General features: G+C 37.1%; 1 protein-coding gene across 4 annotated transcripts in view; it reads right to left on the bottom strand.

Annotated features, from left to right (window-relative positions):
- LOC132404747 (uncharacterized) overlaps positions 1–22,771 on the bottom strand; it is a 77,169-nt gene that overhangs the window by 33,163 nt on the left and 21,235 nt on the right. For 3 of the 4 annotated variants that reach the window (XR_009515663.1, XM_059989193.1, XM_059989192.1), the window contains exons 2-8: positions 20,959–21,144; positions 20,663–20,774; positions 19,341–19,417; positions 15,276–15,384; positions 13,314–13,404; positions 10,529–10,617; positions 8,112–8,211 (exon numbers count right to left, since the gene is read on the bottom strand). Coding sequence is in view for 3 of the 4 variants with exons in the window: in XM_059989192.1 (XP_059845175.1) it covers positions 8,112–8,211; positions 10,529–10,617; positions 13,314–13,404; positions 15,276–15,384; positions 19,341–19,417; positions 20,663–20,774; positions 20,959–21,144 (764 nt within the window). In the remaining variant the exon portion in view is untranslated. Of the gene's footprint in view, positions 1–7,860; positions 7,909–8,111; positions 8,212–10,528; positions 10,618–13,313; positions 13,405–15,275; positions 15,385–19,340; positions 19,418–20,662; positions 20,775–20,958; positions 21,145–22,771 lie in introns of those variants that run through there. The other variant, XM_059989194.1, reaches the window with a different exon arrangement.

Genomic DNA, 22,771 nt, shown 5'->3' on the forward strand with positions numbered 1-22,771 from the left:
CACTCTCTGAGTGGAGAAGTTCCTCCTCAGTTTCTCCTTTAATCAAACTTTAAAGTAAAATATATTATCAGAATACATAGATGTCACCACATACAACTCTGAGATTCTTCTTCTTGTGGGAGTACTCAGCAAATCTATAGAACAGTAACTGTAAACAGGATCAACGAAAGAGCAAGAGCATAGAAGACGACAAACTGTGCAAATGCAAATATAAATATGAATAAATAACAACAGCATGAAATAACAATACAGAGTCCTTAAAGTGAGACCATCTGTTGTGGGAACACCAGGAACAGAATGAGTGTACTTCTCCTCTTCTGTTCTTGACCTGAGGATTGAGGGGTGGTAACTATTCTTGAACCTGGTGGTGTGAGTCCTGAGGCTCTTGTAACTTCTACATAATGGCAGCAGTGAGAAAAGAGCGTGGCCTGAGTGGTGAGGAGCATGGATGATGGATGCTGATTTTCTACAGCAATGTTTCATATAGACGAGCTCAATTGTTGGGAGGGTTTTACCCGTGATGTACTGGGCCAAATCCACCATGTTTTGTAGGATTTTCCACTCAAAGGCATTGGTGTTCCTATACTAGGCTGTAATGCAGCCAGGCAATACACAAAGTCTGTCAAGGTTTTTGATGACATGCCAAACCTTCACAGACTCCTAAGGAAGAAGAGGCACTGTTGTGCTTCCTTTGTGATTACATTTATATGATGTTCCTCTGAGATAGTGACACCCAGGAATTTAAAATTACTGACCCTCTCCACCTCTGATTTCCTTTTCACCTTTTACCTATGACTTCTAGTACTAGTCTCGGCCAACCTGAGAGGAAAAAGCCTGCATGCATTCACCCTATCTATACCCCTCAGTTTCATGTACCCCTATGCTGTTAAATTATCTACAACAGGGATCTCCAGTTCAGGAAGTACTTCATCTCAAAATCATTTTGGAATGGCCCCAATCTAAAAAAAACTGGAATGTAAAGATCTGGCTTCGTTTTTTTTTCAGCTGAATGGTTGCAGCCATAATGACAAATGCACAGCATCATATGAAAGCATATTAAACCACTGCCACTAGTTTAAGATACTTTCTCTACCTTGACTTTTTCAAGCATGACTATTCTCTCATTGTCTATGGGACAACGTCCTGGAATTGTCCATTTTCTACACCATTATATAAATGCCATCTTCACAGGATGATTAAGGATGGGCAATACATATGGCCTTGACAATGTCACCTACATATTCTGACGAATATGCAAAATGATTCTAGAGAATTTTAGCAGCTCTCATATCATATATTTGGCAATTGTTCTCACATCTGTAAAACATGTGAAACATGTAATCTAGTTCCTAAAAATAAACTGTTCCAAGCTTGTGCTGAGAACTGAAAATGCACTTCAAATAAATGTGCTAGGTGTATACACACTTCATCACATGTGCTAAATTAAAGTAACAGGAATAGTTAGTTAATTTAATTATAATCTTGGATAGGGTGATCCATCTTAGACTGCTTAAAGATCAATTTATAGATTTATGAATTATTAACTAAAGTTCTGCTAGACTAATGACCAAATTTAAATATTTATTTTAAGAAACACTGACAACTTGGGCAGAATATTGAGAGCAAACATAATCATGAATCAAAAGTCTAATAATCAGATTCCAACTTGAATTAAATATAATCTTTCGATTTCTGTCCAAATTAAATATTGTTAGTTATAAGCATGTGAAATCCAATATTAAAGATGTTGTTTTCAATGTAGGAATTACTGGTTATCAAGACTCATAGTACATAATTAGATAAGAATTCCTATAAAGTAAGTTCCTACAATAAACAAAATTTTCTAGTAAAAATGAAATTCTCTTTAGTAATAGTTAAATTAACTTCAACAATGGAATATGATTTTAAATTAAATGTTGCTTTTCATTTTGTTCCATATTTACTGTCAGCCCAAGGAAAGTTCCCATAAACATTTAACACTGATACCATGTCTCACATCTATCCATGTTCAGCAGGATCAACAACAAGGAATACGCATGTAATTGGAACTCAACACGGATGAGTTGGACCAAAGGAATAATTTCTATGCTGTATAATTCAAGGACTCTGCGAAAGGTTGTCTTCACTCACATCTCTTCCGGCTTCTCACATTAAGTATTAAAGCAAAACACAGAGTTATATTGCTTATTGACATATAGATTGGCTACTATGCACGTTACTTCAATTTCAATGTAGCTTATTTTTATCAATGTACAATTTAAGGCACCTTCAAAGAGACTATTTTTCAAGAGCAAGCTCTAGACTAATTATGGCATGTAGCTCAAACTGTAAAAGTTGTTTGAGACTCATTCTGATACCTTGCATATTGTTTGCAGATGTAATTAGACTCATGATTAACAGGATTGAAACACTCCTTAGTTCAAATATTTGAAGTGTCAGCAACCAGAAGTAGCATTTAGTAAAATAAATCCTTATAAAGCTCCTTCTATAACTTTCCTCTTCCTGCCAAGTCTTTATGGGTACAAAGAGCATCCTATCAATAACATCTAAATCTTTTGTTGAGTCTGCTAGTTTACAGATGTGTCTATCTCAATGTTTTTGTGCTGGAGGCCTGATGTTCAAAATGGAATAAACTGCATTATATTTGCCAACTAATTTAAACAAAGATAGAACTTTTTTTTTCTTAAGACACCATTAAATGAGAAGGATTCATGTTCTGGATTTTACAGTGATATCATGGTGCCATAAAGTCTAGGTTTGAGACAGCCTTGTCCAAAATGATTTCCCTATACAATTGTCCTTTGGGATAAACTTATGAAAGCATATTAAATATGCAAGATTCTAACTTGCATTTAGGCACCTTAAAAGAAGTTATTTAAATACTAGATTTTTTTGTTAATTGAGAGTAAAAATTCAGACATAAAACAAATTGACATTTTAATTAAATAACATGTATTAGCATTGGTGCAAACTAAGTTTAATAGCATTTCAAACTGAACATAATATATACTTATTCTATTTCAGAAAGAACTTTCAAATGAAATTCAATTCCTGTACTTGCAAACATTTGACAATAAACCATCAGTGATACCACCTCAATATCCCAGAGAGTAAAAGGACAACTTGACAGTGAGTGGAGATAACAATCTTCCTGAAAAGATTTCAAATATTGAGTTTCACTTTTGTGCTCCCTGCCAACCCAAACCCAACACATAAAAACATACCAATACATGGAGAATTCAGAAAAGAACATTATCACAGATCCTTATGGTATAAAAAATTCAGAACAGCATGCTAGTTTGCCACTTAAAATAATAAGCAGAGAGCTCTTAACTAACTTCATAATGTAAATATACACATGGGATGATTTGAGGGTAAAGAAATTAGTGTTATTGTAAAATGTATTTACATAGCTTAGATTGCAAATTAAAACTAATCAAGTTACAAGTCACACAGGAAGCCTTTCATCAATTTCATTTTGTTATTTTTCCCAGTAAAACACAATTTAGTACAAAATATAGTCATCAGTTTTTCAGTATTTTATATTAAAGTGCATCATACCAATAACTAAATTGTTTTATAATTTGACTCTAAATTGTTATTTATTTATTAGCGATATAGCATGAAGTAGGCCCTTCAAACTCTTCGAGCCATGCTACCCCAGCAACCCCACAACCCTGATTAGCCCTAACCTAATCAGGGGACAATTCACAATAACCAATTAACCTACCCGGGAGGTCTCTGGGAGGAAATGGGATCACCTACGGAAAACCCATGCATTCCACAGAGAGGACATACAGAGACGGGTGCTGGACTTGAATCCCAATCTCCAGAACATCCTGAGCTGTAATAGTTTTGCACTAACCACTACACTTCTGTGGTGCTCATTGTAAAAGAGTAAATCACAGCTCCAAACGATTATATCAGCTTTATTGAGATTATGTAGAAAGAACACAAATAAAATTGGCTTTCCAAGACTTATGAAAAAACTATTGAGAGGATCACCAGGGTCTCCCTCCCTTCTATTAGTGACATTTACTGGGACATTGCAGATGAAGGGCCTGAAGCATTGTTGAGGATCCCTACCACCCATTCCACAAGCTCTTTCTGTCTGGAAGGAGGTACAGAAACACCAGGACTGTCAGACTGGATAGCAGCTTCTTCCCTCAAGCTGTGAGACTAATGAATACACTACGGGTCTTGTCACTAAGCCAGCAAGCTGTTCACCGTTTACCTGGTGGTGCAATGCATGCATTTTGAATTAGATTTTCGTGTACGTGCTGTTTGTGATATAGGTTTTGAGGGGTGTACCATGGTCCATTGCTTCATTTCAGAATCAGAATCAGGTTTATTATCACCAGCATGTGATGTGAAATTTGTTAATTTAGCAGAAGCAGTTCAATGCAATACATAATCTAGCAGAGAGAAAAAAAATAAACAAGTAAATCAATAACTGATATTGAATAGATTTGTAAAAAATCTGCAAAAACAGAAACACTATTTTTAAAAAAAGTTAAGTAGTCTTCATGGGTTCAATGTCCACTTAGGAATCAGATGGCAGAGGGGAAGAAGCTGTTCCTGAATCACTGAGTGTGTGCCTTCAGGCTTCTGTACCTCCTACCTGATGGTAACAGTGAGAAAAGGGCATGCCCTGGGTGCTGGAGGCCATTAATAATGGATGCTGCCTTTCTGAGATACTGCTCCCTGAAGCCCAAGATGGAGCTGACTAGATTTACAACCTTCTGCAGCTTCTTTCGATCCTGTGCTGTAGCCCCTCCATACCAGACAGTGATGCAGCCTGTCAGAATGCTCTCCACGGTACAACTATATAAGTTTTTGAGAGTATTTGTTGACATGCCAAATCTCTTCAAACTCCTTGCCTGAATATATGTACAGGGAGGTGACAATAAACTTGAACTTGAGAACAGTCTTATGATTCTAATTATTTCCATGGTCAACTACAACTACAACAGCATAAAAGTGATAAAGCTCTGCCAACAAAATACGAAAATGCTACTGCTTCTCTAAGGATTTGAGGCTGTTCTGCTTTCTACCAAGACCTTAGTAATATTGTTCTGCAATGTAGTACCAGTTCACAATCCATTCTGCTTTATACTTATTCACATGTGGACACCTCTGCCAAGTCCAACATTTATTGTTGGATTGGTCCCTATATCTCCAGAGGAAGTTTGAAGTCAGTCAACCACATTAGTGAGTCTACTCTCACATGTAGGCCAGACCAGTGAAGGATAGTAGGTTGGTGAACCAGAGAGATTTTTAACCACATTGCACTGGTTTCATGATCATCATGTTAATAATAAACATTTTTTTTTAATTTTAAACTCCAGTTTCATTTAGTTAGTTGAATTACTCCTGAGAAATTAAAACTTATCAATGCAGAATGAAATTTAAATCATATGTGGGCCATTCAGTGTTGTATGGCACACATTCTCCGACAAAGGATTCCGGTGAACCCACTGACAGTTTATAACAATCCCAAGATTATAATATTTTCCACTAGTGAAAATTTACTGCATTAAACTTCATGACTCATTATATAAAAACTTAAGCTAAGTAACTTTGGCTTGGTATGTTGTAGCCACCAATTATTCCAGTTCATTCCTTAGATAAGTAACTCTGAATCTTCAATCTACCAAGACTTCAATACATCTCTGCAAAGGAGTACAAATTTACACCCCTTTCTGAACATGCAACTAGACACTGCAGGTTCAATATACAGTTGTGCTAGAATGTTTGTGAACCCTGTAGAATTTTCTCTATTTCTGCATAAATGTGACCTAAAATGAGATCAGCTCTTCATGCAAGTCCTAAAGCTAGATAAAAAAAACCCAATTAAATAAATAACACAAAAAAACATTATACTTGTTCATATAGTCATTCAGAAAAATGATCCAATATGACATGTATTTGTTGGAAAAAGTATGTGAATCTGCTTTCAGTAACTGTTGTGACCCCCTTGTACAGCAATAACTTCAACCAAATGTTTCGCTAACTGTTGATTAGTCCTGCACATTAACTTTGAGGTATTTTAGGCCAAAACTGCTTCAACTCTGGGATGTTGGTGGACTTCCTTGCATAAACCGCTTGCTTCAGATCCTTCCATAACATTTCTATAGGATTGAGGTCAGGACTTTGACTCCACCATTCCAAAATGCAAATTTTCTTCTTTTTAAACCATTCTGTTGTTGATTTACTCTTGTCTTTTAGATCATTGTTTTATTGCATTATCCAACTTCTATTAAGCTCCAGGTGACAGACTGCTACCCTCGCATTCTTTTGTAAAATGTCTTGATACAAATTTGAGTTCATTGTTCTGTCAACAATTGCAAGCTATCCATGTCACAATCACGGATTCGGCAGCACAGTAGATACGGCAATTGCGCTTGTAAAATATGCACATGTCAGCTAAGTATTATTTAATCGTGATAACATTTAACTCCATACTTGTCACTGTAGTGCTTGGACAGAGCACAGCAACACTTTGATGCCTGTTTGCTTTCGGCCTTCTCTGAGAAATTGGACTTTCGAGCCAACTGACTCTGAAGACTAGCGGTATTCATTTTATTCTTAGCTATTGGTTTCAGCCGCAGTTTTCCATCTGAGTGTTTTAGTCAATGGTCCTGTTTGGCCTAGTGTTTATTGTTTTCTTTTTTTCCTTTAACATCATTCGCATTAAAGTCTGTGAAATATCGACTCACTTCAGTGTCTCTCACTGAGTGAAAAAGGTCCCTCCCTCTCAAATCACCTGTAAATGTCTTACCCTAAATCTGGGTCATCTAGTATTATTCACCTCGGACATAGGGAAAAGATTCCTGCAGTCTTCATCTACACACTTAATGATTTTATATACAATTAGGTCCACCCTTAGCCTCTGCCACCCCAGAGAAAACACTTCCAGTCTGACCTCAGAAATAAATGCTCCATTCCAGGTAAGTATTTTGGATCTCCACTGCATCTTTTCCAGCGCTGCCATATTCTTCTCATAATGCAGTGACCAAATTGCAAGGTGTTCCAGAAAGATATGACAAATATTTTTTATAAACTTCCCTCCTTGTTTTCGTATTCATTTCTTTGACTAATGAAGACAAGCAAACCATATGCCTTTTTAACCATATTATCTATCTGTGCTGCTACCTTCATGGATCGTTGAACTTGCACACTAAAGTTCTTCTGTTCCTCAATACTTCCAAAGACCTTAATGTTCCAAGATATATTATTCAGGGCACTTTGTAATCCTCGCCTCATTAGTTGTTCCAAAATACATCATCTCACACTTATCTTGATTAAGTGCCATCTGCTATTCTCAACCCATTTTACCAACACATTGATATCACTTTGTAGCCTAAGCCTATTTTCCACACTGTCAATAACTCTGCCAATCTTCATAAAATCACTTTGATGTTTGTTCTATTTAGAGCAGCGCCAGGTATCATGTATGCCAGTTCATTATCTAAAGGGAGGCACTATATTTCCACTATTCAGACTTCTTGAGAATGCAGGGATATTTTTATCTTCTTTCATCATTCGTTTACATAGCTGATATGTTAACTCCCTCACTTTCATGGAGAATCCACAGAACTCCCACATGAGGCCTACAGAATCCAATCGAAGAAGAAAAAAGCCCTTAACTCTGAGTGGAGTCATGGGGATGCCTTTTTTTTTTTAGCAGGCTTTCTTGTTTTTATGAGGCCGACTTGCTAGCTCGACGCTCAACCCAGCACGGATGGAAAGCATGCACAGAATCCAATGGTTAAAGCAAGTTTACGCTATTTGCCTACAATTATCTGCTTTGCTTTGAGCGTTGATGCTACCTCAAATGGCAGCATGGCAAATGTCATCAGTGTTTTTTCTCCCCTAAAGATTTTTCTTCTCTGTCTCATTTGGGATCTGTAGAGGTAGTAGAGACATGTATTTCTACTGAGGCAGAGCAAATAGGTTTCAGATGAGTTTAATCAATTCCCTACCGGGGAAGGGATTCCAAAATAAAACAACTGAAGTAACCCTCCAAATAACAGTGAAGGAACATTACATTTTCCAGGGACTAGCCAATGCAAAGTTTTGAAGCCTTGATATTCCTATTTTAAACTTACCTCCAAAACAAACTGCTCCATAATAAGACTTGTAACTCTGTGCTCCTCTACTTGTTTCATTAGCCTCTTAGTTTCTTGCATATTTTTTTGGGCCAAATGTCTACAATAGAGGTGGTTAAGGAAATCACAGTAGTGATTTTTACCAGGCTAACAACATTGTACAGTGTAACCTTGGATACATTTTATTAATTCAATCCTTTTGGGAGTTAATTCCACAGATGGCAAAATTAGTTACAGTTGTGTTTATCTTGCTGTGAGGCTGTAAAGCTGACAGATCATGTAGTAATAAGAATGCATCATTAACTTGACCAAATTCTGCCATGTGGAACTCCATCCACCAATCTGAACCCTCTCTCTATTTTGAAGAAAAATACTTTTGTGAAGAAGGATGAAGGACTACCTGTTTGTGTATTCAAAGGGTTTATCAGCCACGTAAAGATTGGCTGCTGGGTGTACAGTCGACGTTTCAGGTCAAGACCCTTTGTCAGGACTAATGGAAAAAAGAGATAGTAAAAGATTCTCCTAACATTTCAGGTCACCCCCCCTCCCCCTCCCAATTTCAAATCTCTTACTATCTTTTTTTTCCGTTAGTCCTGATGAAGGGTCTCGTCCCAAAACGTCGACTGTACTTCTTCCTATAGATGCTGCCTGGCCTGCTGCATTCCACCAGCATTCTGTGTGTGTTGCTTGAATTTCCAGCACCTGCAGATTTCCTTGTGTTAGCATTTTCAAACTAAGTAAACCATCACTTTACCCCATTATCACTTTAATCATGTATCCTACATTTTCTCTGCCAATTCTGAATCCTCAGTCACTGCATATCTGGTAGTTGTGCATCCAGCTGCCTGAATTCCTGGTCAGGGAATTCTTTCACTAAACTTTTTAACATTCTGGAGACCCAACAATCTTCAACAACAGATAAGATGCTGGTGAACTCAACAGGTCAAGCAGCATCTATAGAGGGAAACAGACAGTTAATCTTGCCCCAAAGAGATTTTTTAAATATTCTTTTTAGTAGTGTTTTTTGACATCCTCTCTCTTTAAACAGTTTATGTATACAGTGGATGCATTGTCTTTACTGTATACTTAATTTTCTAAACATTTCTACTGTCTACTTTTGTCCTGTTTCTCCAATATGTTTACTGCAATAAAGATGCATTTTCTCTTAGAACGCACAAAGAATCAGAGGTGCGAGATGGGCTGGCTGCTCCCCAGGGTTTGCCCTGCTCTGTGCTGGACTGGGAGCTTCTGAATGGGCTTCTACGGCTGCAGAGATGTATGGCGTTAAGAACCTCCATTTTGAATGCTGTTTGCTTGCTTTATTGTTTGCACGATTGTTTTCTTTTCTCTGGGTGTTTGGTGGTCTTTTGTTTTTTTTCTATGGGTTCTATTGGAGTTCTTTGTTTCACAGCTGCCTGGAAGGAGACGCATCTCAAGGTTGTATAAGGTATACGTACTTTGATAATAAATGCACTTTGAAATTAAAGCTTACAGTGAGTCATCTCAAAGGGTGAGAAAGATAACACAGGGTCAGTACACAAGGCTAAAAACTATTCCATATAAGCAGAGACATGGCATTGCTACTTCCTCAGAGATGGCACCATCACCACAGAGATATTATAGATTATCCAGGATTTAGAAATACAAGGCCAAACAGGCTCTTCTGGCACAATGAACTGCACCGACCCTAAAACCCACCTATTTAAGGCTAGCCTAATCTCAAGACAATTCACAATGACCAAATAACCTACTAACCAGTACGCCTTTGTACTTTGGGAGTAAATGGTGCACCTGTGGGAAACACACACAGTTGCAGGGAGAACATACAGTCTGCTTATAGATGGTGCCGGAATTGAAGACTGAACTCTAGAATGACCTGAGCTGTAATAGTGTCACATTTACCTTACATTATACTAACTAAAGAGGTTGGGCAGTGAAAAAACAAACCATATTTCTACCAGTTTCAAGCATCAATAGAGCCCAGTTTTGGTCATTAAAATCCATTCTATACATCCACAATTTCCTTTCCTGACTTCCTCATTAATGCCGTAAATCTTTTATAACATTATGTGATACTGAAGGTTCACACTAAAATGTAGCAATGTAGCACATTAAGCATGGAACCTTTTACACAGGAATTTTACAAATAAGACATAATTTCCAATACTTATCTGTTACATTTAAAGTAAGTCTGCAAAGTTAGCCATAATATTATATAACTTTATCATGGAAAGGCAAAACACAATGTGAAAGGCATTAAATTAGTGGTCTGAACACTATTATTTAAAATATAATTCCCATTAGAAATATTGCCCGAAATCTGATCGTAGTTTCACATTTAATAGGACTGGTTTGGTACATCTGAACACTTAGCATTCTTATATGAACTACTGTAGTTTAAGTATATGAAAGGATACTCTACAGAGAAGCAATCTGCTCCATCTGGAACTTTCTGGATGTAATCATCCATCAAATTTTCCACCATGTCATTGAGTATTGAGCGAACCTAATGAAAACAATTAGTTATAATAATGAACAGTCATTTTACTGAGCTATCAGTCATGGGGCTACTCAATTGTCTGTTGCAATTATATTCAACATAAGGGCTTTCAATGCAGACCATTATGCAAAATGCGAATCACACTGAATACAAATGGATACAACTCGATAAAAATACATTATGATCAATAATAATTCAATAATGCTGGAGATTCTGTCCAACAAATATGAATGGAATTGAAGGGAAAAAAGAAAGGACACATATGACCTAAAATGGTATTATGGATGCACTGATGTATAAGAATTTTTAAAGGGGGAAAATTAGACTGCCAGTCTTCATACAAGATTGAACTAACAAATGATCAGGCAGTCTGCTTTAATGATGTTTATGAAGGTACAAATATCAACTTCAGTCATTGAAAGGAAACTTTTGGTCAAAGTGTCAATGATATAATTTACATCAATCAAAAATAGGATGCATGAATAGAAAGATAGCCAGACTGACAGCCAGACAGAAATGGAGCTACAGTTTAACATGTTACCTGAATGATAACATTTTGAATGACATACAGTAATATTTGCCCAATACATTATCATAATAGGTTGTGAGCTCCAGTTTCTACAGTGGGACAGGATTCCCTTTATCTTCTGAGTGCAATCATAGAAATGATTAATTTAAATGGTATAATGACACTATAATCATCAAATATACTCTCTAAAGTTTTAATTTTTCCAATTGTGACCAATAATTCAGGGAATGTTATAAAGTGATGTCAAAACTGAACTTGCCTGTTAGACACATTATTCTCTCATGTCTCAAAAGGACCAAGACAGTAAAAATATTTCCATTTCCTCATATTACACTTCTTTTTCTTTGTTATGAAACTCATTTGTTTTTACTTCTATTACCCAGTGATAAAACACAAATTAATTTCAGAAATACTTTTCTGTATTCCAAAGTCACAAGAGCAAAATGCATAAAAGTGCCTAATAGAAACTTAAGGCACAAAATAGTACTAATAGTACTAAAAGTACAAATTCAATAAGAAGATTACAGAGTGTAACAATCACTTTCAGCGACTCTATAAGGTGAGTAGAACTGTGCAGCATGGTGGAATGAGGGTTCATTTTGTCAACACAGGTCATAATAAACAAAAGGTGCGATGTAATTTCTAACAGTTGTCAACTCCATTTATCTGATAAGTCTGCCATTTGGTACCAAGTTACGCATTTATATATCTGTGTGCATACATCTACTGATGCCTCTGGACACATCTTCAGTGATGTTCCTGGAAATTTCGGGTGTTTCGGGTCTTTCAACATCATCCACCCTTCTCCAGGTGACCCAGCTGGGGCTGATCAGACCCCAGCTTGTGTCCAGATGGCTAGCAACTTATGACTCCATGGCTCCCCTCTCTTGAGCCACAGCCACCTTGAGGCCCTCTCTGCCGCATCGGTGGTACTGCGGATGGCTCTCCTCTTCCTCTCTCTCTCTCTCGATGCCCAAATTGCTGTAGGCTCTGACTAAGGAATGGGCTGCGAATCCCCTACAACCAACTTCCACTGTGAGACACCTCGCTCTCCATCCAGCCTGCTGGCAGTTGCTGACCAGTCCTGCATACTTAGAGAGCTTCCTTTCAAAGGCCTCTTCCAAGTGATCTTCCCATGGGACTGTCAGCTCCAGCATCACCACCTGCTTTGTAGACTCAGACAGAAGGACAATGTCTGGTTGCAGGGTGGTGGCTGCGATATGGTCGGGGAACCTCAGCTGCCTTTTGAGGTTCACCAACAGCTACCAGTCCCTTGCAGAGGTCAGGGTACCTGCTGATGTTCTTTTGGTGGGTATTGGCTGTTTCCCAGCTCTTACAAAGGCAATGGTCTGCTTGGCGGGTCAGGACCGCTTCACCCACTCCACTCCTGCGCTGGTGGCTTCAGCGATGGTCTTCAGGACCTGATCAAATTATCTAAATCTTTTTCTAAAAATACCTTTTGATCTTGTATATGATCCAAATATAAGTTAATAGCCAGAAAAAATCATTGAAATATTATATTTGTAATAAAACAAAAATGTACCCTCTTTTTTGCACTGCAGTTTACGATTCTGCTTTCCAGTTAATCAATTCATAAGTATTACAAAATTTAATACAGAGTTGAAATTTGTATTTAGCTTGATCTCCCTCTCTGCCAGCTGTAATGATTCTTTATGAATTTGGTTTAGTCAAGACCTAAGTGCCCATGGGTAACTTCTAATAATTTGCAGCTGATTTTAGGAATTTCCAACGTTGATTTAGAAAGTGAGAAAAATGCAACTTTTTTTTAAGTGCCTTCTTGCAGAGAGTGAAATTATATACCCCAGGGTTGTAGAATCTAGATTTTGTGGGGAAGTAAATAACATTTTGGAAGGGATTGGGGGTTAAAGAGAACTGGGTACAGAAGAGATGATGCACCTGGGACAGATCAGCCATGGTCATTTTGAATGGTGGCATAGGCTTAAGGATCCAAATGGCTTTCTCCTTCTTCTATTTTTTTCAGTTTCTTACTTAGCATTATAATGTAGTGCAAAGTAGAACAATCTTTTCTCCATCCCTTCCGTATTGCCTTTGATCTGGATGTGTTCAAATTGATGATTGCATATCAAAAAGAACACATTAAAATAATTATTCCTTCCCTCAGGCTGAACTAAAAAATCCTCTCAGAACTAACCATGTTGACGTTTCTGATCTGATACGGTTCCGCTCCTTCCTCTTCATTATATGAAATTAACTTTTTCTCGCAGTGTTTAGTATTTCTCAATCTGTAATAAATACAACTGAAACATTTGACAAATGCATACGTGCAAGTTAGAAGATTTCTACTTTTTTATCAAATACAAAATATATTCAAAATTAAGCACAAATATAATTTATATTTCTAGGCAAACATCTATTTTTTTCTGCCTCAATAACATAACCCATAGTTTACCCTGTTTATTCTTATTGTCCACTAAAATCTTTGTATATGCTTTTGTCAGCTCTGAACCTAATTGCTCTGACGTATTTCCAGTTCTTCTCCCAACCAGTCTTCCACAGACTTCCTGTCCCAAATCAAGAAAGCCTCAAATTCAAAATTTGCATTCATGCATTTCACTCTCTTTATGGCCATACCCCTTCTTGTCTTCACATGTCTCTTTACCTCATAATCTATTTCTTGTAACATGCAAATAACATCGAGGCAAATACTTGTATGTCACCAAGACTTAGAAAGCTGCAGAGCAATGTGGGGAGGTGGTATGTGTAGATAAGTACAAAAGTGGCAGAGATGATGGGCTGAGGGTCCTGTTTCTGTGCTACATGCCTAAATGGTTTGATCACTCTATAACTTTATGGTTCCAGACAGGAATTATACAAATTTATCTCCATAGGATTACATCAACTGCTTCAGTCCATGCATTTATTTTAGTCACGCAACTTAGAAGTCAATATGAAGAGGTTGTTTATGTAGAAGGGAAACCAGCAATGCAAAAGGGAACATGAAGATAAAAGGAAGTACAACAGGAAAGCCAAACACCTACTGGGGGTCAGTGAGAATGTGATGCACTTTAAGGTAACAGCAGATGTTGCAGAAGGCAGCAATGTCTTGGTGTACTGTACAGTACATCACATTTCAGATTAAGTCATGGGCCATACTCTAATAGAGGAGCAGGTACAAAACCATATGCATAAGATCCATCGATTGTTGATCCAAACAACCAGAGGACTTCGTACTAAATTACACAGACTGGACAGATATCATGGATATTTGTGTTTCTTTCCTCTTTCAATATTAACGGAGGGATGTAACACAGATGGATTATGCTAATTAGGTGTAAAGTCATTCCTTCACTGAGAATGCTCCTCTAAAGGTGATGATCAGAACAAAGCCGAAGAAAAGGTGCAGCAGAAGCTATACACTCTATGAACCACTTTAAGTATAGGATTGACCAAACTGCTCTCTTTATATTGTGGCAAATACTTAGTGCAAAACTAGACAGAGTTCAAAGTGAATTTATTACTGAAGTACATATATGTCACCATATACAACCTTGAGATTCATTTTCTTGTGGGCAATCAGAGTAAATACAAGAAACACAATAGAATCAATAAAAGACTGTATGCAACAGCACAGGCAACAAGTATGGAAAAAGCAAAAAAACTGTGCAAATGCAAAAGGAAAGAGATAAAAAGAAATAACAATAATAAATAAATACTGAGAACATGAAGTGAAGAATCCTTGAGAGTGAGTCCATCGGTTATAGGAACAGTTCAGTGCTGGGGTGAGTGAAGTTGAGTGAGAATTGGATTGCCTGCCCTGCCCAGTTCTACACTGAAGTATTTGCTCATCTCTAAGTTCTTATTTTTAATAAAGCACTTTGTTAGCTTAAATAATCGAATTGTTCCTTGATTCATTATGACTAAATAAAGTAAAGATACTAAAACACCAGGTACTGTACATTATCCTAGCAATGGGAAGGCAAATTACCCTTATCTATTTTTACAAATATTCATGGTCATATTCAAAAATTATAATAAATGCTAGAAAGCTCTCTCGATTTTCATGGATGAAAATACACTTCAAATATGGAAAACAAAAAAAAACTAAATTGTGAAGAATGGTAAATTCATTTGTACATAAAAATAAACCTTAAACCTTAGCTCTTTAATTCGGTCTTCCATGGCTGGGAGATTGTTCTTAATCTGAATAATTCGAGCTTGAAGGGCACTTTGATCATTGTGTATGTGTGAGGGAATCATAAATTCTGTAAACAAAATGAAGAGGAAGAGAATTTTTTAAAATACTGTATCTTATAGACCAGTATCAACAAAACAGAGCACAATATAATTACGTGAAAACAAAAAATGCTGGAGATATTCACCGTATCAGTCAGTATCTGTAAAGAGAGACAACTGGAGTAAATACTTCAAATCAATGATATTTCATCATATCTGGCAAGGAGTGGAAACAAGGGCTTTAAACTGATGAGAGGAGGCAAGGCAGAGTAAACAGAGGAATGCCTATGAGACACTGGAGACTAAAGTTGTCCAGTGGGCAAAATTTGCATTGGTGCCATGTAAGTAAGGTTGATGAAGGCTTATGCATTACAGCTGGTGTGTTTGTGAGAACTTAAGGGAAAATCTTGCCTGACAAATCTGTTGGAATTCTTTGAAGAAATAACGAACAGGATTGACAAAGGAGAATCAGCGGATGTTGTATACATGGATTTTCAGAAGGCCTTTGACAAGGTATCACACATGAGGTTAACAGCCAATAGTATTACTGGAAAGGTATAGCATGGATAGAGCGTTTGCTGATTGGCAGGTGGCAATGAGTGGGAATAAAGAGAGCCTTTTCTGGATGGCTCCCAATGACTAGTGGCATTCCACAAGGGTCTGTGTTGGGACTGTTTCATTTTACATTATATGTCAATGATTTGGATGAGAGAATAGATGTCTTTGTGGTCTATAAAAAGATAGGTGGAGGGCAGGTAGTGTTGAGGAACCAGAGAGGCTGCAGAAGGGCTTAGACAGATTAGGAGAATAGGCAAAAATATGGCAAATGGGAAATGTATGTTCAGGCACTTTTGTAGAAGAAATGAAAACGTAGGCAGTTTTCCAAATGGAGAGAAAGTTAAAAATCTGAGGTGCAAAGGGACTTGGGATTCTTTTTGCAGGATTCTCTAAAGGGTTAATTTGTAGGTTTTGTCAGTGGTGAGGAAGGCAAATGCAATGTTAGCATTAATTTCAAGATATCTAGAATATAAAATCAAGGATGTAAAGTTGGAGCTTTAGAAGGCAATGGTCAGGCCTCACTTGGAGTATTGCCAGTAGTTCTGGGCACCTTATCTAAGAAAGGATGGGTTGACTTCAGAACGGGTTTAAAGGATGCTCATGAAAATTATTCCAGGATTGAGAGGCTTATCATACGATGAGTGTACAATGGCTCTGGGCCTCTACTCACTGGAATTCAGAAGAATGAGGGAGGATCTCATTGAAACCTCTCAAATGTTGAAAGGCCTTGACAGAGTGTGCGTGGAGAGGATGTTTCCTATGATGGGGAGTCTAAGACCAGAGGACACAGCCTTAGAATAGGGGATGTCCACTTAGAATGAAGAAGAGGAGGAATTTCTTTAGCCAGAGAGTGGCAAATCTGTGGAATTCATTGCCACAGGTGGCTTTGGAGGGCAAGTCATTGGGTATATTTAAGGCAGAGGTTGATAGATTCTTGATTAGTCAGGGCATGAAGGGATACAGGGAGAAAACAATAGATTGGGGCTGAGCACAAAATGGATCAGTCATGACGAAATGGTGCAGCAGACTCAAAGGGCGAAATGGCCTAATTTTGCTCCTATATCTTATGGTCTTATGCTCTAAGGTAAATAGAAGAGGATTAATGGGAACAAAAAAAGGGGGGAAATAGTAATATTGAAACTGTGAGATGTTGGAATTGTGAATCATGACAGAATGTTTGAAATACTGAGAAGGTCAAGTAACATTTGTTGAACTTGAGAAGCACTGAATGGATAACATTATAATAGAGTGGCCAGTCCTCTTGCAAACAGGAAAGACTTGTTATCAAGAAACACCAGCATGGTAGCGTAGCAGTTAGTGTAATGCTTTACAGTGTTCAATTGTTCAATTCCTGCTGTTGTCTGTCAGGAGTCTGTAGTTCTCCCTATGACAGTGTGGGCTTCCTTTGGCTGCTGTGCTTTCTTCCCACATTCCAAAGGCACAGAGCTTCAAGTTAGGGTCATTAATTACAGGAGTGCTATGTTGCTGCCAGAAGCACGCTGACACTCTTGGGTTGCTCCCAGCACGTCCTCAGATTGTATTGACGCAAAATGACGCATTTCACTGTATATTTTGCCGTACATGTGACAACTAAAGCTAAAATTTATCTTAAGTGGTTTAATTCAGTGTCAAATCCCATGGCTACAATGTGCCTAAGTGGAAGATGCAGCTCTTCAAACTTACAATGGGCCTCATTGGAACTACACAAGAGGAAAAAAGTTGGACCTGGATCTCTTATTTATCTCAGAACTGTCTGGTTTGAAGGTCATCATTCTGTGACATTAACTCAGCTCCTTTCTCTCCACAGCATTTCCAGCACTCTCTTTGATTTCAGAATTCATAGAACTAATATATTCTGCATTTCAAGTTAAGTAACTTTTCATTTCTACTTTCTCATTCATTTCCCTCTCTTTACATGAATCAGTCAGATCATACATACTTTGCATGCCTTCAGTACCCTCTCTTGGACAGCATCAACAATATATGTGTCACCTGACAAATCTCCATAAAATACCTCATGTCACTTCTGTTGAGCTTCTATGTGTCCTTTGGATAGTTACATGGATAGAAGGGGTATGGGGCGATGGTCTGGGAGCAGGTTGAGAGGAACAGGTAGAAAATTAGTTTAGCACAGACTAGATGGGGCCTGTTTTTATGCTATAAAGTTCTATGACTTTGTTTTGCAAAATACTGGTCTGGCCCCATTGCTGGGGAACATTCCACCCAATTGGACCACGTCATCCCTTTTGCACCTTTTTAAAACTTATTGGGTAGAACACCTCTGGCCATGTGACAATCCAGACAATTTAATTCACTGAGGCTACGTCCAAACTGGACCGGATAATTTTAAAAACGTCAGTTTCGCGTAAAAACAATAGGCTTCCACACTATGCGTTTTAAAAAATATCTCTGTCCACATTAAAACGGATGTTTCGGTGAATCTCCTCCTACTGTGCATGTGCAGGACACGTCTACTGAAAACAAGCGACATGTTTGGTGTCGGATCTCGCTGTGAAAGGCTTGCTGCGCGTTTTGCGCGTTTGTCCAGTTATAGACTAGAAAAACTTAAACTACAGACAGCTGTTGGCTCTCGCGCAGGAGGACTTAAAAGTTAAAAAAAGCACAAATACTGGAGCATACGGAGGCAACCAACAGGGAGTTCACAGACAGATTGACTCGGCTGATGACGAACATTGAAAAACTGACTACCTCTGTTGCATTAATAATGCCCCTTGTTAAATGTATAAAACATGTCTGCATCAGTATTATTTTGTATTTCCATACAATGTTACATTAGGCTGCTACACATTTATTGTCAGAGAAGTATTTGCATAAATACATAAACCACTTTCATATGAGCAAGGCAAAGTGAGTATACTTATTTATTCAGTAAGTTATGGGTCAAAATATTTGGTGAGTACATTTCTAACTCTTCTGGCTTCAGTCTTGTTGCCATCTGTTCTGAAATTGTTAGGTTGCGTTCAAGAAAACAACGAAATGGTGCGCTGCAATCACAATCTGTTCCCGCACATCATGACAGCATTTTTAGATTTCTCCGGTTATCCCATCCACACTGCTCCTGCCAAGCAGCATTTTCAAAATTACACACTCTGAAGAGCATTTCTGAAAATCTCCAGTTTTGGGGGATGAAAACACCGTTTTAGTGTGGACGGAGGATAAAAACGAAGAGAAAAAGCTTTGGTTACCAATTTATCCGGTGTAGCGTGGATGTAGCCTGAGTTTAAATTCTTCAGTAGCCACATTGGGGTTGAACTTGTACTCACGCATTATTCATGCAGTAATTTAACCATTACACTACCTCTGCTCCCCATGCTTAGAAACTGATGTACCCACAATGGAAATATTGCAGGATTAGCAGCTGATCAGCTTCAATTACTTTTTTTTAACTTGGACGAACTCCCTTTACCTGTTTTCAAATGTTTCTTCTGTAAATGAAGCTCATAAAGTTCCTTCTTCAAACTTTCCTTTGATTCCTCTAATTTCCTTGAAAGAAACACGAAAAATTCAATCCTGAGAAATTAATTCATGTAACGCCAGACTTTGTGCAGTACTAAGTTAAATTTCCAAAATCAAATTGTGAAAGAAATTTGAGGACTTGTAGCGTACTAGCTCCTTTTGCAAATTAATACCACCAAGTCTCTTGCCATTTAAAATAAACTACTTTATTTGCAAATGTATGCTATCCTACATTAAAAACAATCAATATACTGTACCTGGATAATCTAAACATATTAACTTTGAAATCCATGCTCACATTTTCTAGACCTTCCCCAGCATACTAGCCTTGCAATTCCATTTTGCTTTCTCAGTCACCCTTCTTTTTTTTTTCCAACCCTTAATTCAGCTTGCAATCAACGTACACCTCATTGCTTTTGAACTTACTCTCTTTTTCTTCTTTAAACCTTTCTTTTTTTGAAATTATCTTCATATTCTTAGATTGGTAGCTCCTATTTAGCATTCATAAATATGCTATATTGTTGGTTGAGATCATCTTTATTAAAGATGTAATATGAAGATAAACATTTCATAGAATTTTTTGTAGGGGAACTGTACTTGAATATTAAAATATTGAATTATCTGTTTAACTGAAAAAAACTTAAAGAAAATTTCCAAAGGCCCACTTAAATTGCCCTTACAACAATAAAGCTCTTGACCCAGCAATAAATATAATTCTAAAAAATTTACTTTATTTTCAGAAACAAAATTTTGGCTTTCAAAATACTTAGTAGTTTACATGGTCGGCACAACATTGTGGGCTGAAGGGCCTGTAACGTGCTGTAGGTTTTGATGTTCTTTGTTCTATGAGATTGGTCCATGGTCTATATAAGAACAATGGACCGATCTCAATGTTTGTGCTTTCTCTACTCTGTGCCATGACACTTGTTAAAACAATAAGAAATCTAAAAACAACATCAGAGGAAAGGAAGTGTTTGCAATTATATGAAAGAAAATTAAGATTTTGTGAGGGAAAAAAAGGTAAAGATTGAATTAATCATTAATGACAATTAAAGATCTTGATTTCATTTCATTTAAAATCAAAAGGTGATGCATTTTATAATGAACTCAAATTTCTAATCTTGACAAACTAATAAAAACAGAAAAAAACAGAATCATTAATTAAATCCAAACATATTCAAACCTAATTTATATCTCAAGCTTCTACACAAGGTATGCCAATGCGATAGTGAGGTAGCCATGATATTCCCAAAAATACTGTAGGATTTTGACCTGTTTTGTGCATGATGCTCTTCTTTCTTTACAAACCACTCATATCTGCGTCTTGCCAATATTTTATCAATCAGCTGTTGATTGGGGCTTCCGATAGTAGTTAGTTTTTCATCTGCGTAAAGGGAAAATTAGGAAAAAAATGCATTTTATATAAAGTACTATGTAGTGAAGTTTTACAAGGGTACATTCCTTAATAATTGAGTATGTACTACAAATTTTACAGGACAGTCAACAAAAGTAAAACATAACCACTGTGTTAATTCCCTCTGATCCAACTGCCCTTTAACGTAACTTACTTTGGTTTAAAGTTTCTGCACAGCTTTGATTGATTGGCCCCAAGGCACGAGGTCTGCGATCCATTCTAATCTCCCCTCTCAAGGTTTTGCCAGATAAATGATTCTCAGCTGGATTTCTTCCTGTCCATTGTTTGGAAATAGGTGGCAGATTCATTTCCCTAGACACTGTATGTTTAATAATGAAGCCTATGATGAAAATAGAGGAAAGTCAGTAACATCTTGTTTGTTAAAGACACAATATTAAAATAAAAACCTAAGAAGTGGGCCTTCTTTAATATTGTTAAAACTTTGCCAGCAAAGCTAGTTATGCAAATTCTAAGCAAGAGTATGTGAATAACTCCAAAAGATAGACTGCCATTTTCAACTTAGTAAATGTACTTCAGCAGTCAGTTCATCATTCATGGCACTCCTGCTAGTTCAATGCAGAACGTCAAATAGACAGGCAACAGAAACATTGGATTTGAATCTTATAGGCAGGGACTATTTAAGTTTACACTTTTGCATAAACAGTGAGCTAATCCAAATTGTGAAATAAAGAAGAAGAAAACAGTGATCATCTTGAATAGAATTTAAATGCTTATCTGACTAAAGGACCTTTAACTATTATTGTTAGAAAGCAATTCGGTAATTCTGTCAAAGGAACAGGGGTGAATCTTGAAAGGAAGTGCTCAGCCCAACTTTCTGCTACAAATCCAGGCAGCTCTTTTCACTATCTTTTCTCAGATGTATTAGAGTTTCATTAACTGTAAACATTGACTCAATACCTCTCTCCACAGATGCTTTCCAGTCTGCTGAGTGTTTCCAGCATTTACTGTTTCAGCTTGAGTGCTTGTTACCTGTTCAACTGATATCATCATGTATTCTGTTTATGAACTATCTAACAGAAATGATGCCACTGCAGCACTTCTCCACATCTTGCCATCACATAAATTTCTAGTCAAACATGGTTATAGATGCTGGGTCAACAATATAGTGGGGGCTAAGATATGAAGAATCAGAAGAGAAGTAGAAAGGACAAGAGACTAATTTGCAAAAAAGATGGTGAATACAAGACCAAAGGGATATTATAGTGAACAATGGAGAATATTAAACTATGAAGATCATGTGGCACAGGGATTAATCTGTTTGAAACAGAATATTATAAATCACTGTTAGCCAAACATGCAAAATAGACATTTTATATTTATGATGAAATGCAAATATTTTTAAAAGGTTAGATTATTTCTGCACTAATAATTAAGCCAAAGTATGTTGCATGTATGAATATTGATTTTAAGTGTAACATTAATATTTTGGTTCTGTGAGAAGCAGTAATTTCAGCCCAATATTGTCATGGTGAGTACACCAGAGCTTCAAACCTTTCATTAGTTTTGTTTTAGTGATTACTTTAGTTGGTTTAGAAACAATAATAGCATTTCAATTATTAACATGTTCTGATTAAACACAGTTGAATTGTTAATAATTCAAATATTATCACCTTATTAAAATGTATTAAGCTTTATAGCAGGGAAAATGGTTCTTGGGCACCAATGAAGGAGCAATCCATTTCACAACCCACCAAATTTTGCCTGCTCGTGTAAAAAAATTTGCAGCAGGCTGAAAAATAGGACAATGATTCACTCCATCCTGTTATGTTTTGTAACTTCAAAACAATAAAATGATCCAAAGGAAAACAAGTCAGCTGAGAGATGCAAGTCTTAGTTCATGTTTATTTAAGAGAGGTGTGCACATAATATATGGTAGCATCATGACATAAACAAATCACATATGTTTTACATTTAACCTGTAATGAATTATGTAAACAAAGAATGCA

Source organism: Hypanus sabinus, chromosome 14 (genome assembly GCF_030144855.1).
Source record: "Hypanus sabinus isolate sHypSab1 chromosome 14, sHypSab1.hap1, whole genome shotgun sequence".
Classification (NCBI taxonomy): Eukaryota; Metazoa; Chordata; class Chondrichthyes; order Myliobatiformes; family Dasyatidae; genus Hypanus; species Hypanus sabinus.